The sequence below is a fragment of the Pseudophryne corroboree genome, chromosome 1, assembly GCF_028390025.1.
Source record: "Pseudophryne corroboree isolate aPseCor3 chromosome 1, aPseCor3.hap2, whole genome shotgun sequence".
NCBI lineage: Eukaryota > Metazoa > Chordata > Amphibia > Anura > Myobatrachidae > Pseudophryne > Pseudophryne corroboree.
The window spans coordinates 866,995,534-867,017,554 of NC_086444.1; the positions used below are offsets into that span (position 1 = coordinate 866,995,534).

At 46.9% G+C, this 22,021-nt stretch overlaps 1 protein-coding gene across 5 annotated transcripts in view; it reads right to left on the reverse strand.

Moving 5' to 3' along the window:
• WRN (WRN RecQ like helicase) overlaps positions 1-22,021 on the reverse strand; it is a 294,980-nt gene that overhangs the window by 62,424 nt on the left and 210,535 nt on the right. For 4 of the 5 annotated variants that reach the window (XM_063920020.1, XM_063920018.1, XM_063920019.1 and 1 more), the window contains exons 25-29: positions 2,802-2,899; positions 2,035-2,107; positions 1,862-1,938; positions 1,457-1,526; positions 457-569 (exon numbers count right to left, since the gene is read on the reverse strand). In XM_063920020.1, coding sequence (XP_063776090.1) covers positions 457-569; positions 1,457-1,526; positions 1,862-1,938; positions 2,035-2,107; positions 2,802-2,899 — 431 coding nt within the window. The remainder of the gene's footprint in view (positions 1-456; positions 570-1,456; positions 1,527-1,861; positions 1,939-2,034; positions 2,108-2,801; positions 2,900-22,021) is intronic. The other variant, XM_063920021.1, reaches the window with a different exon arrangement.

Below are 22,021 nucleotides of genomic sequence, written 5' to 3' on the forward strand. Positions count from 1 at the left end.
CAGTTCACACCCAGTTTTAAGTCTTTTTAGTGTGCCCAAGCTCCTGCGGATCCCGTCTATACCCCATGGTCCTTTTGGAGTCCCCAGCATCCTCTAGGACGTAAGAGAAAATAAACTAGGCTCAGTTCTCGAGACTAATAAGTGTTATGTCTGGAAAATCAACTCAGAGAAGAATGGGTAGTTAGAACGTAACCGCTGAAATACAATTATTTTGCATAATATACCCCTCTGCTGTCTGCTGGTTAGGTCATGTACCAGTGTCCTATTGGCCTATGTGGGAGCTACTGTATATAGTTATATGCTCTACAGGAAAGTAAATTAAGCAGACAAAATTAATATTGTAAGTTAGATAAGTGATTATTCTGTCCCAAGGGGTCCTTGCACCCTTCTCTTTCATTTGTGATGATATTCCAATCCCCTAGCTTTACATTTCAGATGGAGAAAATATGTATATACCTCATTTTAGCCATGTCCACGAGCACCTTGTTAGTGGCCAATACAGCTGGAGGAATATCCTTCTCACTGGCTATTTTCTGCCTAGCTGCCACCAGCATGCCATAGAGTGTAGTCTGCGGAGAAAATGCGACATTGATACAGCAAAACGCACTTTGGCAGACTGATGGGAATTTCAATACACTGCTTAAACACCATCTTTTACTTGGACTAAAACTTTGATTTAGAAAAGTTTTTTTTTTTTTTTAAGACAGTAACTACACTGAAGAAAGTAATGGTGAGAATAAACAATCCTTTTTATAATGTCTCAACTGTGTTATTGTTTCTTTCTGCTGCTGAACTGTTTTGTCATTGCTAAGGTGCAGTATCCTTTTGCTCAAAATGAAGCACCCACATCCTGAAACACAGAAATTCAATCCAAATTCAAAGTCTAATCAGTTAAAGAGTAGTATACACCTGAGTTCCATCACACTACAATGATCCAGAACTGGTCTCCTCACATTTTCTGCCACTGCCTGCTTTAAGCAAGTAGTGGGAATGTCAACGTTACGCTATGTACTTCCCATGCAAGAGAATGTAAAGTTCATGGAAAAGGGACATTGATAATTTACAGCCTGTTTAAAGAAAGACTTCTCTCAGCAGTTGCGGTGATAGCTTCACTGGATTATAGACAGCAAGAAACTTCAGGTTTGGAGGAATACTTGAGCCCAGGTACATTGTTTAACACACTCTACCCAATACTATATTTTTAGGTTTAACTGGAGTAACACATACAGTTTTTTAACATCATAAGACATATGAGCAAGGGCGAATGTGAAAGTGTTTGTCACCACCTGGAGCCAGCAAATTAAAAAAATAATAATAGTAAAAATATCAGCTCATATTGCTTCTGATGTTAATTATGTAAATATGCACAATATATGTATAATTTGTTCATAGTAAAATGCTCTTTGCTGTCTGCAAATATTGCAAATCATAGATTCTGGCATAGTCCATAACTCACCTGCAGCTCCAACTCTCTTGGGGACACGGTGGGCTCTGGTGGTTTGCATGGTGACTTATTCCTCAAACTGCTTCCAAAAACAGACCCCACCACGAAATATGAACACAAAATATAATTCAAAGCATGATTTCAAATAATCTTCTATAAACATTCAATGTATTATACTGCAATTCTCTTTACCCACTATTACTACTAACATTCTGCTTTGCTTACCATCTTACTTCAAAGTTACAAGGACTGTTTTGAGAGATTTACTACATTTGTAGCATAAAGAAAGCTTTGTGTCTAGATTATCTGTTTTACAGCGCATAGCAAGTGTTAAACAAGAAGGCACATTTTATTCTAATAGAATTGCCTTGTCTCAATAGTTCATGGCTGGTGCCAAAAAATAAAAATACAACATACCTGATTTTGGAGACTTCTGTAGTTTTGGGAAGTTTCCCAGCATCTTGATATGAAAACTTGTCTCTTAATGAAGATTTCTGTAAATATGTAAAAGTTGACAAAACTTTTAGGCTGTGAAATTGTGTAGAAAACTACAAGTAAAGTAAAATAAAAAAAAATATTTTTTTTTTTACCTGAATGGATGTAGATTTACTGACCCTTGCACTAGTTGATGGCTGTGTCTCCTTGGGAGAACACGGCTGCAAACTATAAAAATATAAAAAATAAAATACAATGTAATGAAAAGAAATAAAAATGATACAAACACAATTCTCCAGTTCAAATATGTAGTTCTCTGAAAGGGTAGGGGAAAGCAGCTATTTTTTGGGCAATTTTCAACCCACCCATATTGCCAGCAGTTGTCATTTCCAAACAACAGGACTTACTATACCACACTTTAGAGAGTAAAAACTCAAACAACTGGAGATGTATATTATATTGGTTCGTAAGTCCCAAACAGAATTCAGTTTAGACAAGACCACCAAAAAAGATAAATGGATGCTGTTTGAGCTACTGTATCTGACCATTCTGAACAGGAAGCACAATATTAATTATAAAAACATATATATTCATTATTTATTTAAGTGGGTAAAACTACTTTGTGAATATTTGGGGATCCTTAGCGCTGTCAACTAACGCGATTTGAGGATATGACTTCTTTAAAAAGGTCAATATATTTATTGTATTTCCCTCCACATACATTGTTTTGCAACATTGGGGATTGGTCTCTTCAATCAAATCTGGACTACTGACCCTCATGACACTTCCATGAATGACAGTGCTAAGTTTTGTGTCTAATGACTGTGTACTGAGGGGTGAGGGGTCCTCTTGGAACCGGTCTCAGCTGCAGTCAGTATTTGGAACACATTATAGATATACTTTGTTTTTTCCAGTTCCTTACCTTGGAACAATACGTTTTGGAGGACATAACTCTTCACTGGGCTGCAACAGAAGGCATGGGGACTTGGCATTCATGGCTTTGCTAACCCAGTTTCTGCCCTATAGAGAAAATACATATTTTTATAAAAAAATAGGATTTTTAATACCTACCGGTAAATCCTTTTCTCTTAGTCCGTAGAGGATGCTGGGGACGCCAAAAGGACCATGGGGTATAGACGGGATCTGCAGGAGACGTGGGCACTTTAAGACTTTAAATGGGTGTGAACTGGCTCCTCCTTCTATGTCCCTCCTCCAGACCTCAGTTATAGGAACTGTGCCCAGGGAGACGGACATTTTGAGGAAAAGGATTTTTGTTAACCAAGGGTGAGATACATACCAGCTCACACCACAACACACCGTACAACATGGCATTTAACTAAAACCAGTTAACAGCATGAACCAAAAATTCAGCAACAGGCTGATCGAAACTAAAACACAACCTTTGTGTAGCAAAAGCAATAACTATGAACAAGTACTGCAGATAGAGTCCGCACTGGGACGGGCGCCCAGCATCCTCTACGGACTAAGAGAAAAGGATTTACCGGTAGGTATTAAAATTCTATTTTCTCCTTCATTCTAGAGGATGCTGGGGACTCCAAAAGGACCATGGGGTTTATACCAAAGCTCCAGACCGGGCGGGAGAGTGCGGATGACTCTGCAGCACCGGTTGACCAAACACGAGGTCCTCATAAGCCAGGGAATCAAACTTGTAGAATTTTGCAAAAGTGTTTGAACCCGACCAAGTAGCTGCTCGGCAAAGTTGTAGCGCCGAGACACCCCGGGCAGCCGCCCAAGATGAGCCCACCTTCCTGGTAGAATGGGCCTTCACTGATTTCGGTAACGGCAATCCAGCCATAGAATGAGCATGCTGAATCACATTACAGATCCAGCGTGCAATAGTCTGCTAAGAAGCAGGAGCCCTAATCTTGTTGGAAGCATACAGGACAAACAGAGCCTCCGTTTTCCTAATACGAGCCGTTCTGGCAACATACATTTTCAAAGCTCTGACCACATCGAAAGACTTTGAATCAGCCAAGGCTTCAGAAGCCACAGGTACCACAATAGGTTGGGTCATATGAAACGAAGAAACCACCTTGGGTAAAAATTGTTGACGAGTTCTCAACTCCGCTCTATCCTCGTGGAAAATCAAATAGGGGCTTTTGTGAGACAAAGCCGCCAATTCCGACACCTGCCTTGCGGATGCCAAGGCCAACAGTATGACCACTTTCCAAGTGAGAAATTTCAACTCAACCGTTTGTAAAGGTTCAAACCAATGTGAACTGTAACACCACGTTAAGGTCCAATGGTGCCACTGGGGGCACAAATGGAGGTTGGATGTGCAGCACGCCTTTCACAAAAGTCTGTACTTCTGGAAGCGAGGCCAATTCCCTTTGAAAGAAAATTGATAAGGCCGAAATCTGCACTTTAATGGAGCCTAACTTCAGGCCCGCATCCACACCTGCTTGTAAAAAAAATGGAGAAACCGACCCAGCTGAAATTCTTCCGTAGGAGCCTTCTTGGATTCACACCAAGACACACATTTTCTCCAAATACGGTGGTAATGCTTCGCTGTTACCTCCTTCCTAGCTTTCAGTAGAGTGGGGATGACCTCACCGGGAATACCCTTTCGCACTAGGATTTTGCCCTCTACCGCCACGCCATCAAACGCAACCACGGTAAGTCATGGAACATGCACGGCCCTTGCTGTAACAGATCCTCTCGTAGAGGAAGGGGCCAGGGATCTTCTATGAGTAATTCCTGAATATCCAGATACCAGGCCCTCCGTGGACAATCTGGAACAACGAGTATCACTTGAACCCTTGTTCATCTTATGAGCCGTATCACCTTTGGGATGAGTGGAATTGGAGGGAATACGCAGACCGACTGATACACCAACGGTGTCACTAGGGCTTCCACTGCTACTGCTTGAGGGTTCCTCGACCTGGAACAGTATGTCTGAAGTTTCTTGTTGAGGCGAGACGCCATCATGTCTATTTGAGGAATTCCCCAACGACTTGTCACTTCTGCAAAGACCTCTTGATGAAGACCCCACTCTCCTGGATGGAGATCGTGTCTACTGAGGAAGTCTGCTTCCCAGTTGTCCACGCCTGGAATGAAGACCGCCGACAAAGCGCTTGCCTGTTTTTCCGCCCAGCGAAGAACTTTTGTGGCCTCCGCCATCGCCGCTCTGCTCCTTGTTCTGCCCTGGCGATTTATGTGCGCCACTGCGGTTATGTTGTCCGACTGAATCAGGACGGGCAGGCCGCGAAGAAGATGTTCTGCATGTAGAAGGCCGTTGTAGATGGCCCTTAATTCCAGAATGTTTATGTGCAGACAAGCCTCCTGGCTTGACCATTTTCCCTGGAAATTTTGTCCCTGTGTGACTGCTCCCCAACCTCGGAGACTTGCATCCGTGGTCACCAGGATCCAATCCTGGATCCCGAACCTGCGTCCCTCTAGAAGGTGAGAACTTTGGAGCCACCACAGGAGAGAAATCCTGGCCCTGGGAGAGAGGCTTATCTTCCGGTGCATGTGTAGGTGAGACCCGGACCACTTGTCCAACAGGTCCCACTGAAAAACCCTGGCATGGAACCTGCCAAACGGGATGGCTTCGTAGGCCGCCACCATCTTCCCCAGCACCCGAGTGCATTGATGAATCGACACCCTTTCCGGTTTCAGAATCCCCTTGACCATGTTCTGTATTTCCAGAGCTTTTCCCATCGGGAGAAAAATTCTCTGTAGTTCCGTGTCCAGAATCATGCCCAAGAACGACAGCCGCGTTGTCGGAATCAACTGTGACTTTGGCAAATTTTGGAGCCAACCATGTTGCTGCAGAACTGTCAGGGAGAGCGCAACGTTTTTTAGTAACTGCTCCTTTGACCTCGCCTTTATCAGGAGATCATCCAAGTACGGGATAATCGTGATACCCTGCTTGCGCAGGAGCACCATCATTTCCGCCATTACTTTGGTGAAAATCCTCAGGGCCGTGGAAAGACCAAACGGCAATGTCTGAAATTGGTAATGACAATCCTGAATAGCAAACCTCAGGTAAGCCTGATGAGGAGGATACATGGGGACATGTAGGTAAGCATCCTTTATGTCGACTGACACCATAAAATCCCCCCCTTCCAGACTGGAAGTCACTGCTCGGAGAGATTACATTTTGAATTTGAATCTTTTCAAATATAGATTGAGGGATTTTAAGTTCAGAATCGGTCTGACTGAGCCATCCGGCTTCGGGACCATGAACAGGCTTGAATAAAACCCTCCTCCCCGATGTGACGGGGGTAACGTGACAATGACTTGCTGTTGACACAGCTTTTGTATTGCAGCGCACACCACTTCTCTTTCCGGGAGAGAAGCTGGCAAGGCCGATTTGAAAAACCGGTGTGGGGGGGCACGTCTTGAAACTCCAGTTTGTACCCTTGGGCCACAATTTCCAGCACCCAAGGATCCAGGCTTGAGTGAGCCCAGACCCGACTGAAGAGCTGAAGACGTGCCCCCACCGGTGCGGACTCCAGCAGCGGAGCCCCAGTGTCATGCGGTGGACTTGACAGAAACCGGGGAGTACTTCTGCTCCTGGGAGCTTGCCACAGCCGGTGATCTTTTTCCCCTTCCCTTACCTCTAGCAGCAAGGAAAGAGGACCCTCGTCCTTTTTTGAATTTACTCGACCGAAAGGACTGCATCTGATACGGAAGCATTTTCTTTTGCTGTGGAGGGACAAAAGGTAGAAAAGATGACTTACCCGCGGTAGCTGTAGATACCCGGTCCGCGAGCCCCTCAACAAACAAAACATTACCCTTATACGGCAGTGCCTCCATAGCCCTCTTAGAGTCAGCATCACCATTCCATTGATGAGTCCATAATGCTCTCCTAGCTGAGATTGCCATGGCATTGGCCCTTGATCCCAAGAGGCCAATATCTCTCGCAGGGTGTCCAAGTCAGATAATAAGTTATCTGCCCACTTTTCAATAGCACTACTCACCCATGCTGATGCCACTGCAGGTCTGAGCAGTGTACCCGTAGTGACATAAATAGATTTCAAGGTAGTTTCCTGCTTACGATCCGCAGGATCCTTTAGGGCCGCCGTGTCAGGGGACGGAAGCGCCACCTTTTTGGACAGCTGCGCTAGAGCCTTGTCCACATTGGTGTTCGACTCCCACTTTTTCCTATCCTCAGAGGGAAACGGGTATGCCATAATAATTCTCTTGGGAATCAGCAACTTTGTCAGGAATTTCCCAAGCCTTTTCAAAAAGAGTATTCAGTTCATGAGAGGGAGGAAACGTTACCGTAGGTTTCTTTCCTTTAAACATACAGACCCTTGTCTCAGGAACAGCAGGGTCTTCCGTGATATGTAACACTTCTTTTATTGCCACAATCATGTACTGAATGCTCTTAGCCAGTTTAGGATTCAATCTGGCATCACCATAGTCCACAATGGAGTCCGAATCCGTGTTGGTATCTGTGTCTGCTATCTGGGTAAACGAACGTTTTTGTGACCCTGAGGGGGTCTGAGTTTGTGACAAAACATCTTCCATGGATTGTCTCCATGTTTGGTACTGAGACTCAGATTTGTCTAATCTCTTCTGCAACAAAGCCACACTTGCATTTAAGACACTCCACATATCTACCCAATCAGCAGTCGGCAGCGCCGACAGAGTCACTCCCACATTCTGTTCTGCCCCCACACCAGCCTCCTCCTGGGAAGCGCATTCAGCCTCAGACATGTCGACACACGTGTACCGACACTCACTATCAAACTGGGCTATAGGGAACAGACCCACAGTAAGGCCCTTCAGAAAGACAGAGAGGGAGTTTGCCAGCTCACATCCAGCGCCTCACCCGGTCTGAAGGAATATACAATGCCCCAGACCTTGCAGCGCTTTTATATATACAGGTTGAGTATCCCTTATCCAAAATGCTTGGGACCGTAGATATTTTGGATATCGGATTTTTCCGTATTTTGGAATAATTGCATACCATAATGAGATATCATGGGGATGGGACCTAAGTCTAAGCACAGAATGCATTTATGTTTCATATACACCTTATACACACAGCCTGAAGGTCATTTTAGCCAAGATTTGTAATAACTTTGTGCATTAAACAAAGTGTGTGTACATTCACACAATTCATTTATGTTTTGTATATACACCTTATACACACAGCCTGAAGTTCATTTAATACAATATTTTTAGCAACTTTGTGAATTGAACAAAGTTTGTGTACATTGAGCCATCAAAAAACAAAGGTTTCACTATCTCACTCAAAAAATTCCGTATTTCGGAATATTCCGTATTTCAGAATATTTGGATATGGGATACTCAACCTGTATATATATATATATATATATATATATATATATATATATATTCAACACCAAATATGCTGTGCCCCCCCATTTTTGCACCCTGTTACTTGTGACAGAAGTGAAGGGCCAGGACCAGCGTCTCTGCAGCTTGCTGTGAAGAGAGAGAGAAGATGGCGCTGACAAGAGCTGGAAGGACGAAGCCCCGTCCCCTAAATGGCGCACTTGAGTCCCGCTTATTTTTGAACTGTCGGGGGTTTGTATACAGTGCCTGGGCACTGTATGCCTCTTTGCCAGATCCCAAAAAGAGGTTTTATATCTGCCCAGGGCGCCTCCCCTGCGCCCTGCACCCGTGTAATGCAGTTTGTGAGCGGGAGCAAAGGCGCGCAGCGCGGTACCTCCAAGACTGATGTCTTCTGACGCCTTCACTGAAGTCTTCTTTGCTTCGGTTACTCACCCGGCTTCTCTCTTTTGGCTCTGTTAGGGGGACGGCGGCGCGGCTCCGGGAACGAGCAGCTAGGCTATACCAAGTGATCAGACCCTCTGGAGCTAATGGTGTCCAGTAGTCTAAGAAGCAGAGCCTTTAACTCACAGAAGTAGGTCTGCTTCTCTCCCCTCAGTCGCACAAAGCAGGGAGCCTGTTGCCAGCAGTACTCCCTGAAAACAATAAACCTAACAGAAAGTCTTTTCTAGAGAAACTCTGTAGAGCTCCCCTAGTGTGTGTCCAGTCTCTCTGGCACAGAATCTAACTAACTGAGGACTGGAGGAGGGGCATAGAGAAAGGAGCCAGTTCACACCCATTCAAAGTCTTAAAGTGCCCATGTCTCCTGCGGATCCCGTCTATACCCCATGGTCCTTTTGGAGTCCCCAGCATCCTCTAGGACGAAGGAGAAATAAAAAAGTAAATGGTTTTACAGAATGACATTCTATGGCCATCACTGTGGCAAGTCACAAGCTTAGGGCAGTCATTGTAAAGATAAACAAGAAATAAAAAAATTAAAAAAGACAGCAAATAACGAGATTTATGGTAAGAACTTACCGTTGTTAATTCTCTTTCTGCGAGGTACACTGGGCTCCACAGGGAATGACATTTGGGGTGAAGAGTAGGATCTTGATCCGAGGCACCAACAGGCTAAAAGCTTTGACTGTTCCCAGAATGCATAGCGCTGCCTCATCTTTAACCTCGCCCCGTGCACAGGAGCTCAGTTTTTGTTAACCAGTGCAATGCAGTAGCAGGCAAAAGAGACAACTGTTAGTAGCCACATACACCACACTCTCACGACAGGAGAAAGTGTCAGCGGCTAATGCCATACAAACCCAAAGAAGCTAAGTGCGTCAGGGTGGAGCCCAGTGTACCTCGCAGAAAGAGATTTAACCACGGTAAGTTCTTTCCATAAATTTCGTTTTCTGCTGCGGGGTACACTGGGCTCCACAGGGAATGACATTGGGGATATCCTAAAGCAGTTCCTTATGGGAGGGGATGCACTGTAGCGGGCACAAGAACCCAGCGTCCAAAGGAAGCATCCTGGGAGGCGGAAGTATCGAAGGCATAGAACCTTATGAACGTGTTCACTGAGGACCACGTAGCCGCCTTGCACAATTGTTCAAGGGTCGCACCACGGCGGGCCGCCCAAGAAGGTCCAACCGACCGAATAGAATGGGCTTTAATGGTAGCAGGAGCTGGAAAACCAGCCTGTACATAAGCATGTGCAATCACCATTCTAATCCATCTGGCCAGGGTCTGCTTGTGAGCAGGCCAGCCACGTTTGTGAAAACCAAACAGAACAAAGAGAGAATCCGACTTCCTGATGGAGGCAGTTCTCTTCACGTAGATACGGAGAGCCCGTACCACATCCAAAGACCGCTCTTTGGAAGACAATTCAGAAGAGGCAAAGGCCGGAACCACAATCTCCTGATTAAGGTGGAAAGAAGACACCACCTTCGGTAAATACCCGGGACGTGTTTTAAGAATCGCCCGATCACGGTGAAAAATCAGATATAATGACTTACAAGACAAGGCACCCAAATCCGACACCCGTCTAGCAGAGGCAATTGCCAGCAGAAACAATACCTTAAGAGAAAGCCACTTAAGGTCTGCAGATTCAAGAGGCTCAAACGGAGACCCTTGCAACGCCTCCAAAACCACCGACAATTCCCAAGGGGCCACAGACGGGACATGGGGAGGTTGAATCCGCAACACACCCTGAGTGAACGTATGTACCTCAGGTAACGTCGCAATTATTCTCTGTAACCAAACAGACAAGGCAGAAATATGAACCTTGATGGAGGCCAGACGAAGGCCCAAGTCCAGACCCTGTTGTAGAAAGGCCAAAAGTTTGGCCGTACTAAACTTGTAAGAGTCATGATTGTTAGATGCGCACCAGCAAAGTAAGAATTCCAGACCCTATGATAAATCCGAGCAGAAGCCGGTTTCTGGGCCTTCAACATGGTTTGAATGACCGCCTCAGAAAATCCTTTGGCTCTCAAGACGGAAGCTTCAAGAGCCACGTTGTCAAAGCCAACCAGGCTAAATCCTGATATACACAGGGGCCCTGAACGAGGAGATCTGGGCGCTGTGGAAGTAGAAGGGGACGCTCTATCGAGAGACCCTGAAGGTCTAAAAACCAATGCAGTCTGGGCCATGCGGGAGCGATCAGAAGTAGGAGTCCTCCTCCTTGCTTGAGCTTCCTTATTACTCTGGGCTGGAGTGACACCGGAGGGAACACGTACGGCAGCTGAAAGTTCCATGGAATTGCCAGTGCGTCCATGAACGCCGCTAGAGGTTCCCTTGTCCTTGCTACGAAGACCGTAACATTGTGATTGTGTCGAGATGCCATTAGGTCCACATCTGGAAGGCCCCACTTGTCCACGAGGAGCTGAAACACTTCTGGATGGAGGCTCCACTCTCCGGCGTGTACGTCCTGACGACTGAGAAAGTATGCTTCCCTGTTTAGGACCCCCGGAATGAATACTACCGATATGGCTGGCAGATGGCGTTCCGCCCACTGAAGAATCCGTGATACTTCCCTCATTGCCATGCGGCTTCGAGTGCCGCCTCGATGATTGATGTATGCCACCGTGGAGGCGTTGTCCGACTGTACTTGAACAGGTCTGTTCTGTATTAAATGCTGGGCCAGGTTCAATGAGTTGAACACCGCCCGCAATTCCAGAATGTTTATTGGGAGGAGAGACTCCTCCTTGGTCCACCGACCCTGAAGGGAGTGTTGCTCCAACACCGCGCCCCAACCTCTAAGACTGGTGTCCGTCGTCAGAAGGACCTAGTTGGAGATCCAGAAGGGACGACCCCTGCTCAATCGTTGGTTCTGAAGCCACCAGCTCAGTGACAGACGGACCTCTGGAGACAAGGAGATCATTTGAGAAGTGATCCGGTGAGGCAGGCCGTCCCAAATAGCAAATATCAGCTTCTGCAGAGGGCGGGAATGGAATTGAGCGTACTCCACCATGTCGAAAGCCGACACCATGAGACCTAGCACTTGCATTGCCGAATGTATCGACACTTGCGGACGAGATAGGAAGCATCGAATCCTGTCCTGAAGCTTCAGGACTTTCTCCTGAGATGAGAACAACCGCTGGTTGTGAGTGTTCAACAACGCTCCCAGGTGCACCATGCTCTGAGCAGGGACCAGGGAAGATTTCTTTCAGTTGATGAGCCATCCGTGGGCTTGCAGAAACTGGATAGTCAGATCCAGATGGCGTAGGAGAATTTCTGGGGAATTTGCCAGGATCAACAAGTCGTCCAGGTACGGTAGGATCCTGACCTCTTGACGGCGGAGCACAGCCGTCATTACCGCCATACCCTTGGTGAAGACTCGCGGAGCCGTGGTAAAACCAAAAGGTAACGCCCGAAATTGGTAATGGAGGTTGCCAACCGCAAACATCAGGTATTGCTGATGCGACATTGCAATGGGAATATGCAGGTAAGCATCCTGTATGTCCAGGGAGACCATATAATACCCAGGTTCCAATGCCAGAACAATAGAGTGAAGAGTTTCCATACGAAACTTGGAGACCCTCACAAATTTGTTCAAGGACTTGAGGTTGAGAATGGGCCGGGAGAATTCGGTTTCGGTAGTAGGAACAGCGGTGAATAGTACCCCTTGCCTCTCTGAGCTAGAGGCACCTGTACTACCACTCCTGTGTCCAGGAGGGACTGTACCACCGAATGAAGAGTTTTTGCCTTCACCTGATCCGAAGAGACGTCTGTCAGGCAAAATCGATGAGGGGGACGATTCTTGAAGGATACCTCGAGTGACAACTTCCCGTACCCAAGCGTCGGAAGTGGTCTTCAACCATTCCTGGGTATACCCTAGAAGTCGGCCCCCTACCCTGGGATCCCCCAGAGGGAGGCCTGCTCCGTCATGCGGCAGGCTTGTCAGTCTTGGAAGCAGGCTGACGGGCAGCCCAGGCCCGTTTGGGTTTGGACTTATTGGGTTTGGAAGTGCGAGCCTGTTTCGGGTACACCTAACCCTTTGCCTTCCCTGAAGGGCGAAAGGAGTGAAAGTAAGTACTCATAGCCTTTGATACCGAAGGAGCAGTATTAGGTAGACAAGCTGCTTTAGCAGAAGCTAAGTCTGCCACTATCTTGTTGAGGTCTTCTCCAAAAAGGATGTTTCCCTTATAAGCGAGTACCTCCAGGGTTTTCTTAGAGTCCAAATTCACGGACCAGGACCACAACCATAGAATCCAGCGAGCCAGTATGGACGTAGTAGAAGCCTTGGCCGCCAGAATACCGGCATCAGAAGCCGCCTCTTTAAAGTAATGAGAAGCTGTGACAATATACGATAAGCATTGTCTAGCATGATCAGAAGTGTTGGAAGACATCTCAGCTTCCAACTCCTGAGCCCATGCTTCAATCGCCTCTGCAGCACATGTCGCTGCAATGGTGGGTCGATGCGCAGCACCTGCTAGGGTGTAAATCGCCTTTAAAACAACCCTCCACACGCTTATACATCGGTTGTTTCAGTGATGTGACGGTAGTTACTGGCAGAGCCGAGGATACCACCAGCCGCGCCACCTGCGAATCCACTGGCGGGGGTGTTTCCTAATTTTTACTTAGCTCCACAGCGAGAGGATAGCGAGCCAGCATCTTCTTGTGAGGTGTGAATTTCTTTCCTGGATTTTCCCAGGACTCCTGACGTATGTCAACTAAATGATCAGAATGAGGTAAAATTGTTAAACCATTTTCTGACGTTTAAATCTGTCCGGTTTCTTAGGGGCAGCATCAGGCTCCGGGTCATCAGTAATTTGAAGAATGAGCCCGATAGCCTCCAACAAGTCGGGAACATCCACCTGTGAAACAGATTCCCCATCAGAAGCGTCAGGATCAGAATCCGTGAGGTCAGTATAAACGCCATCATCATCAGACGAGGTATCTGGGACATTGGTGGATTGTGATGTAGTAATGGCCCGCTTAGAGGACCCCTTGGTCTTAGGCGGGCGAGGGTTAGACTTCTGAGTAGTCAGTGATTGGTTCAATTGCTGTAACTGAGCAGACAGCTGATCTACCCATGGCGGGTTAACCGCGGGGACCAAAAGCAGTTGTACCGGCACAGGAGGTCCCATAGGGGGCGTTAATCTAGTTACCAGCGTATTCAATAGTGTGGAGAAAGTAGCCCAAGGCGGGTCATTTTGAACCCCCGTTGCTACTATTCCACTGGGGGGTAAGGAGCCCCCAGAACCTGAAACCTCAGCTACTATATTTTCCTCAAGTGTGTCCGCAGCGTCACCATTACACAATGTGGGATCAGCCCCAGCACCATTGCCCTTTGTAGCTGACATATCCGAAAGCTCAATGCAGGGCAACCCAGTGCAATATCAGCAGCAGAATACCTGACAAGAACCCCCTGTGCAGTGTAACAGCACAAACAGGGAATTCAAAAGGTATATGGTGACTAAAAATCACAGAGAAAAATACACACTGAGTATGTCTTGTGAAATACCTATATTAAATGATAAACCTGACGCACTTAGCACCCTCAGGTTATAGAATAGAGGGATAGCAATCTGAGTGAGATACACGAAATGGAGGTCACACAGCAGCTATATGCACACACATATAGTCACATTGTACAATGCAGAAATTATGACATGCAATAAAAGTGCACTGGACTAGCAATACAAAGTAGTACTAAGTATAGCTATACACTCAATAGATATAACAATGCACAGTAAAGACTGGATGTATATCACAGGGTACTTGTACTACAGATGGGTCCTCCGTTATCTTGGCTGGCTGAGGCGTTAGTCGCGATCGGGCATACGCAGCATGCCGGGGCGCAGGGAGGCACGCCTAGTCGCAGAGAGGCGCGCCTAGTCGCAGGGAGGCACACAGAGCGTTTGTCGTTACCTTTAAGTGTAATACCTGCGATCATCCACCAGATGTCGCTTTTAACAATCACCACTGCGCATGCGTGTGGTCTACCGTAAAATACAATACTGAAATACATAGTAAGAACTACTTTACTAGTGCGTCTCATTACACTTCATACAGTATATACAGCGTCTCATTACGCTACATTATTTCATACAGTATATACAGTACAGACGCAAATAGTACAGCATATATGGTACAGTATTTTAGGAATATGTGAGCGTCCAAGTCCCGCAGACAAAGCAACATAAAACCAGTAGTGTACACAGACGCAAACGGACGTGTTACAAGTACAAGTACATTGTTGCCTATTGATGTTAGGGATATTGTATGTTAGCGTCCTAATCCCGTAGCCATTACGGCATAATCAAAACCAATGGATTTATTCATCTGTCGGCGGCGAAGTGTCCGAGTGGTGAACTGTTCCGCTTCTCATGCTTAGAGTCCCGGGTTCGATTCCTAAAGTACGAATGCATGTTCGTTTATTCCAGACACTTTATTATTATTTTTATATCTATCGTACTGTAGTATACTTTCACATTCAATACAAGTGTGCACACAAGTTTTACATAAAGCAGGGCAAAGCTGCAGGAACGTTTCTACTGTTAAGGTTCTATGCACCGTACGGTAAACATACAAATCTGTAGCAGGGCAGACTCAATTGAAATGGCTACTGTCTGTGACAACTTGCCCCATGGAGGCACTTGGCTACGGAGCAAGTAACAGCACAGGTTTTGTAGACTATGGGCCAATGCTGAAGCGTCTCAATCCCCTTGCTAAAATACACAGGGACGATAGGGATAAGCGAGCTCTATGCACATAACGATACACTGGACTCAATCGCATAGCAAACTGACAAAATGGCCGCCGCCCGTGAACCCCCACCTTGTGGCAGCACTTGGCTATAGAGCGAGCAACCGCATAGGTTTTGCAGGCTATGGGCCAATGCTGAAGGAGCGTCACAATCCCTTAGCTAAAACACACAAGGGCGACAGGGATAACAGGGGCGTCAGTTCCCCTTGGTTTTGATTATGCCTTTTCTTTGAACATGGTATTTTCCACTGCCTCACCCTACCCCCATCCTACTTTCCCCTTCCCCCCTGGGAGCCTGCACAGTTCATGCAGTAGACAGGGAGGGAGTTCAGATCAGGTTACAAGACATGTGCAACAGTATACTACAGTATGTAGGAAAATCACATAGAGAACTGCAGTCGCGTTGATACTGTGTAGATGTGTAAATGGTACAGTAGCAGTGATCCACTCTCATTAAGTACAACACAGATTCTCTAACGCCGACTATCTACAGTACTGTGTTGCTCAGTTAGTTGCGTCAGAATACACTAATTTATATTTACTGGTACTGTATGTCTAAGGGTGCTCATTACCGCTGTGTATTGTATATAGCGGAATGAGTCGCTCCTGCAGATTTACTCTGATTTATGTGAAACCTGTGTGCACCCTTCCATTGAATGTATTACAAAGAAAAAAAAAAAGGAATGTCACAGGAACACAAAACAAAAACAAAGGTTGGCACTTTGGGACTCGAACCCGGGACTCTCAGCGTGGGAGGCGGAAGCCTTCATCGTTAGCCCACGACGCTTCATGGAAGAATCACAAGTTCATGTGTAAAAGTACTGCAAGCAGCGATTCCTTCTTATTGGTGTTGGTTTATATGCCTTAGGGGACTCGGTTGCTCATATTTCAAAAGCATGATATTTAGTGCACTGTACATACTTTAAAGTCAATGAACTACATTATTCCTTTCACACATTAGTTGCGCCTGCATACACAAGTGTTTTAACATGTTCGTTTGTGTCTGTTTAAAATAAGATTTTACTTACCGGTAAATCTATTTCTCGTAGTCCGTAGAGGATGCTGGGACTCTGTAAGGACCATGGGGAATAGACGGGCTCCGCAGGAGATAGGGCACTTTAAGAAAGCGTTGGATTCTGGGTGTGCACTGGCTCCTCCCTCTATGCCCTTCCTTCAGACCTCAGTTAGGGAAACTGTGCCCAGAGAAGATGGACAGTACGAGGAAGGATTTTTGTAAATCTAAGGGCGAGATCCATACCAGCCACACCGTATAACTTGTGATAAACTACCCAGTTAACAGTATGAACAACAACATAGCCTCGGTTCAACCGATAAACTATAACATAACCCTTATGTAAGCAATAACTATATACAAGTCTTGCAGAAGAAGTCCGCACTTGGGACGGGCGCCCAGCATCCTCTACGGACTACGAGAAATAGATTTACCAGTAAATAAAATCTTTATTTCTCTAACGTCCTTGAGGATGCTGGGAATCCGTAAGGACCATGGGGATTATACCAAAGCTCCCAAACGGGCGGGAGAGTGTGGATGACTCTGCAGCACCGAATTGAGCAAACAGGAGGTCCTCCTCAGCCAGGGTATCAAACTAACAGAACTTTGCAAAGGTATTTGACCCCGACCAAGTAGCAGCTCGGTACAGCTGTAGTACCGAGACCCCTTGGGCAGCCGCCCAAGAAGAGCCCACCTTCCTAGTGGAATGGGCCTAAACCAATTTAGGTAACGGCAATCCTGCCGTAGAATGCGCCAGCTAAATCGTGTTACAGATCCAGCGAGCAATAGTCTGCTTTGAAGCAGGGCCGCCAACCTTGTTGGCTGTATACAGGACAAACAGTGTTTCTGTTTTGCAGATCCTAGCCGTTCTGGCCACGTAAATTTTCAAAGCCCTGACCACATCAAGGGACTCGAAATCCTCCAAGTCACGCGTAGCCACAGGCACGACAATAGGTTGGTTCATATGAAAGGATGAGACCACCTTTGGCAGGAATTGAGGACGGGTCTGCAATTCCGCTCTATCCATATGGACAATCAGATAGGGCTTTTAGTGAGAAAAAGCCTCCAATTCCGAAACTCGCCTAGCCGAAGCCAAGGCTAACAACATGACCACCTTCCAGGTGAAATATTTCAACACCACTGACTTAAGTGGTTCAAACCAATGTGACTTAAGGAACCGTAACACCACGTTAAGGTCCCAAGGCACCACCGGCGGTACAAAAGGAGGCTAAAAATGCAGTACTCCCTACACAAACGTTTGTACTTCAGGAAGAGAAGCCAATTCTTTTTAGAAGAAAATGGATAAGGCCGAAATTTGAACCTTTATCGATCCTAATTTCAGGCCCAAGTTCGCTCCAGTTTGAAGGAAGCGAAGCAGACGGCCCAAAAGGAATTCCTCCATAGGAGCATTCCTGGCCTCACATCAGGAAACATTTTCGCCATATTCAGTGATAATGTTTCAATGTCATTTCCTTCCTAGCCTTAATTAGGGTAGAAATTACCTCCTCCGGAATACCATTACCGCTAGGATCCTGCATTGAACCACCATGCCGTCAAACGCAGCCGCGGTAAGTCTTGGAACAGACAGGGCCCCTGCTGCAGCAGGTCCTGTCTTAGAGGAAGAGGCCACGGATTCTCTGTGAGCATTTCCTGCAGATCTGTTCCAATCTGGAACAATGAGAATTGGTCTCACTCCTCTTTTTCTTATTATCCTCAACACCATGGGTATGAGAGGAAGAGGAGTAAACACAGAGACCGACCGGAACACCCACGGTGTCACTAGGGCGTCCACAGCTTACTGCCTGAGGGTCTCCTGACCTGGCGCGATAACTCTGCGGCTTTGTGTTGAGGCGGGACGCCATCATGTCTATCAGTGGTAGTCTCCACCGAATTGCGATCTGTGCTAAGACTTCCTGATGAAGTCCCCACTCTCCAGGACGTAGGTCGTGTCCGCTGAGGAAGTCTGCTTCCCAGTCGTCCTCTCCCGAAACGAACACTGCTGACAGTGCGCTTACATGATTCTCCGCCCAGCGAAGAATTCTGGTGGCTTCCGCCATCGCCACTCTGCTCCTTGTGCCGCCTTGGCGGTTTACATGAGCTACTGCGGTGACGTTGTCTGACTGGATCAGAACCGGTTGGTCGCGAAGTAGGGTCTCCGCCTGACGTAGGGCGTTGTATATGGCCCTTAGTTCCAAGAAGTGAAGACAAGTCTCTAGACTTGACCAAAGACCTTGGACATTTTATTTTTCCCTGTGTGACTGCTCCCCAACCTCGGAGGCTTGCGTCCGTGGTCACCAGGATCCAGTCCTGAATGCCGAACCTGCGGCCCTATAGAAGGGGAGCACCTTGCAGCCACCACAGGAGAGATACCCTGGCCCTGGGGGAGAGGGTGATCAACTGATGAATCTGTAGATGTGACCCGGACCACTTGTCCAGTAGGTCCCATTTGAAAGACCTCGCATGGAACCTGCCGAAGGGAATGATTTTCCCCGGACTCGGGTGCAGCGATGCCGACACCTGTCTTGGTTTCAATAAGTTCCTGACCAGAGTCATGAGTTCCTGGGCCTTCTCTATCTGAAGGTAAACCCCTTTCTGGTCCGTATCCAGAATCATACCCAAGAAGGGCAGACTAGTCATAGGAACCAACTGTGATTTCGGGATACTGAGAAACTAGCCGTGTTGCTGTGACACCTTCAGCGAAAGTGACACGCTGTTCAACAACTGCTCTTTTGATCTCGCCTTATAGGAGATCGTCCAAATATGGGATAACTGTGACTCCTAGCTTGCGTAGGAGTACCATCATTTCGCCTTATAGGAGATCGTCCAAATATGGCATAACTGTGACTCCTAGCTTGCGTAGGAGCACCATCATTTCCGCCCATTACCCTGAAATTGGTAATGACAATACTGTACCGCAATTCTCAGGTACGCCTGATGGGGTGGATAAATGGGAACATGAAGGTATGCAGCCTTTATGTCTAGATACACCATCAAATCCCCCCTTTCCAGGCTGGCCATGATCGCTCTGAGCGATTCCACCTTAAATTTGAACCTTTTCCAGTATAGGTTCAGAGGTTTTCATTTTAAATAGGTCTGACCGAACCGTACGTATTCGGGACTACAGCCAAGGTTGAGTAATAGCCCCTTCCTTGTTGCAGGAGGAGAACCTTGAGCACCACCTGTTGGAGATACAATGTGTGAATTGTATTTAATCTAACTCCCCTGCTGGGGGAGAAGCCGGTAGGTCCGATAAGGAAAACCGGCGAGGAGGCACCTTTCGAATTCCTTTGTAACCCTGAGAACAATTTTTATTGCCCCGGGATCCACCTGTGAGTGAACTCAGATGTGGCTGAAGAGTCGAAGACGTGCTCCCCCTGGGACGGACTCCCTTAGCGGAGCTCCCGCATCCTGCGGTGAATGTAGTAGAGGCCGGGGAGGACTTCTGTTCCTGGGAACTAGCTGTGCCCCGTGCCCTTACCTCTGGTAAGAAAGGACGCTCCTCATACTTTCTTGTTATTCTGCGACCGAAAGGACTGCATTTGATAATGTCGTGCCTTTTTAGTCTGTGAGGGAATATAAGGCAAAAGATCAGAATTACCAGCTATAGCTGTGGAGACCAGGGGGGTCATTCAGAGTTGTTCGCTCGTTATTTTTTTTCTCGCAATGGAGCGATTAGTCGCGAATGCGCAATGTCCGCAGTGCGACTGCGCCAAGTAAATTTCCTATGCAGTTAGGAATTTTACTCACGGCATTACAAGGTTTTTTCTTCGTTCTGGTGATCGTAATGTGATTGACAAGAAGTGGGTGTTTCTGGGCGGAAACTGGCCGTTTTATGGGAGTGTGTGAAAAAACGCTACCGTTTCTGGGAAAAACGCGGGAGTGGCTGGAGAAACGGAGGAGTGTCTGGGCGAACGCTGGGTGTGTTTGTGACGTCAAACCAGGAACGACAAGCACTGAACTGATCGCACTGGCTGAGTAAGTCTCGAGCTACTCAGAAACTGCACAGAGAAGTATTTTCGCAATATTGCGAATCTTTCGTTCGCAATTTTGATAAGCTAAGATTCACTCCCAGTAGGCGGCGGCTTAGCGTGTGCAAAGCTGCTAAAAGCAGCTTGCGAGAGAACAACTCGGAATGACCCCCCAGGTCCGAGAGCCCTTCTCCACACAATTCCTCAGCCTTGTGAGGTAAACCCTCCATATGCCTCTTTTAGTCGGCATCACCTGTCCATTGCATGTTCCACAGGACAAGTCTAGCAGAAATCGACATAGTGTTGACTCTAGAACCCAGTAGACTAACGTCTCTTTGGGCATGTCTTATTTATATTTATATATATATATATATATATATATATATATATATATATAAAAGACAACATCTTTTACATATAAATAAATATATATATATCTATATACTAGGGACAATAACATGGCATCCTTATCTAGGGGTTAAACCACCGCTGATAAGGTATCTGACTACGCTGCTACAGCGCTATAAACCCATGCCGACACAATCGCCGGTCTGAGTAGTGTACCAGAATGTGTGTAAATGGACTTCAAAGTACTTTTACTGCATGCTATCTGCAGGATCCCTGAGGATAGCTGTTAAGTCAGCGCTACCTTCTTGGGTAAACGTGTCAATGCCTTGTACACCCTAGGGGAAGATTCCCATCGTATCCTGGCCCCATTAGGGAAAGGATACTGCCTGAGAATTCTTTTTGGGAAGCTGCAGCTTCTTGTCTGGAGATTCCCGCCCTTTTTCTTCATGAGAGGAGGGAAATTTACCTCAGCTTTCTTCCCCTTAAACATGTGTACCCTTGTGTCAGGGACAGATGAGTCATCAGTGATATGCAAAACATCTTTTATTACAATAATCATATAGTGAATACTTTTCTGCCAGTCTTGGCTGTACTTTGCATTATCGTAGTCGACACTGGAGTCAGACTCCGTGTCGATAACAGTGTCTATTATTTTGGATAGTGAGCGTTGTGAGACTCTGAAGGTCTCTGTGACAAAGGGGCAGACATGGGTAGAGTCCGGGGAGCTTCCTCTCAGCGGTGCTTTGGAGAGAAAATGGCGCTGGTCAGTGCTGAGGGAGAAGCCCCGCCCCCTCGGCGGCGGGCTTCTGTCCCGCTCAAACTTACTAAAATATGGTGGGGGCTCTTTTATATATATGTACAGTGCCCACCTGTACATGTATATATACTTTTTGCCATAAGAGAGGTGTTATATTGCTGCTCAGGGCGCCGCCCCCCCCTTACAGTGACCGGAGTATGTGAGGTGTATGGGAGCAATGACGCACAGCTGCGGTGCTGTGCGTTACCTCAGTGAAGCTCTGAAGGCTTCTGCCGCCTGAGACGTCTTCTGACTTCGTTTCTTCTGGCTCTGTGAGGAAAACGGCGGCGCGGCTCTGGGGGTGGACCTGCGTTCACCCCCTCTGGAGCTAATGGTGTCCAGTAGCCGAGGAAGCAGAGCCTATCTTAGACAAGAAGGTCTGCCCCTCTCTCCTCAGTCCCTCGATGCAGGGAGCCTGTTGCCAGCAGTGCTCCCTGTAAAAATTTAGAAAAAATCCAAACAAAAATGCTTTCTAGGCAGAGAACTCAGGGAGCTCCCTGCAGTGCACCCATCTCGCTCTGGGCACAGTGTAAAACTGAGGTCTG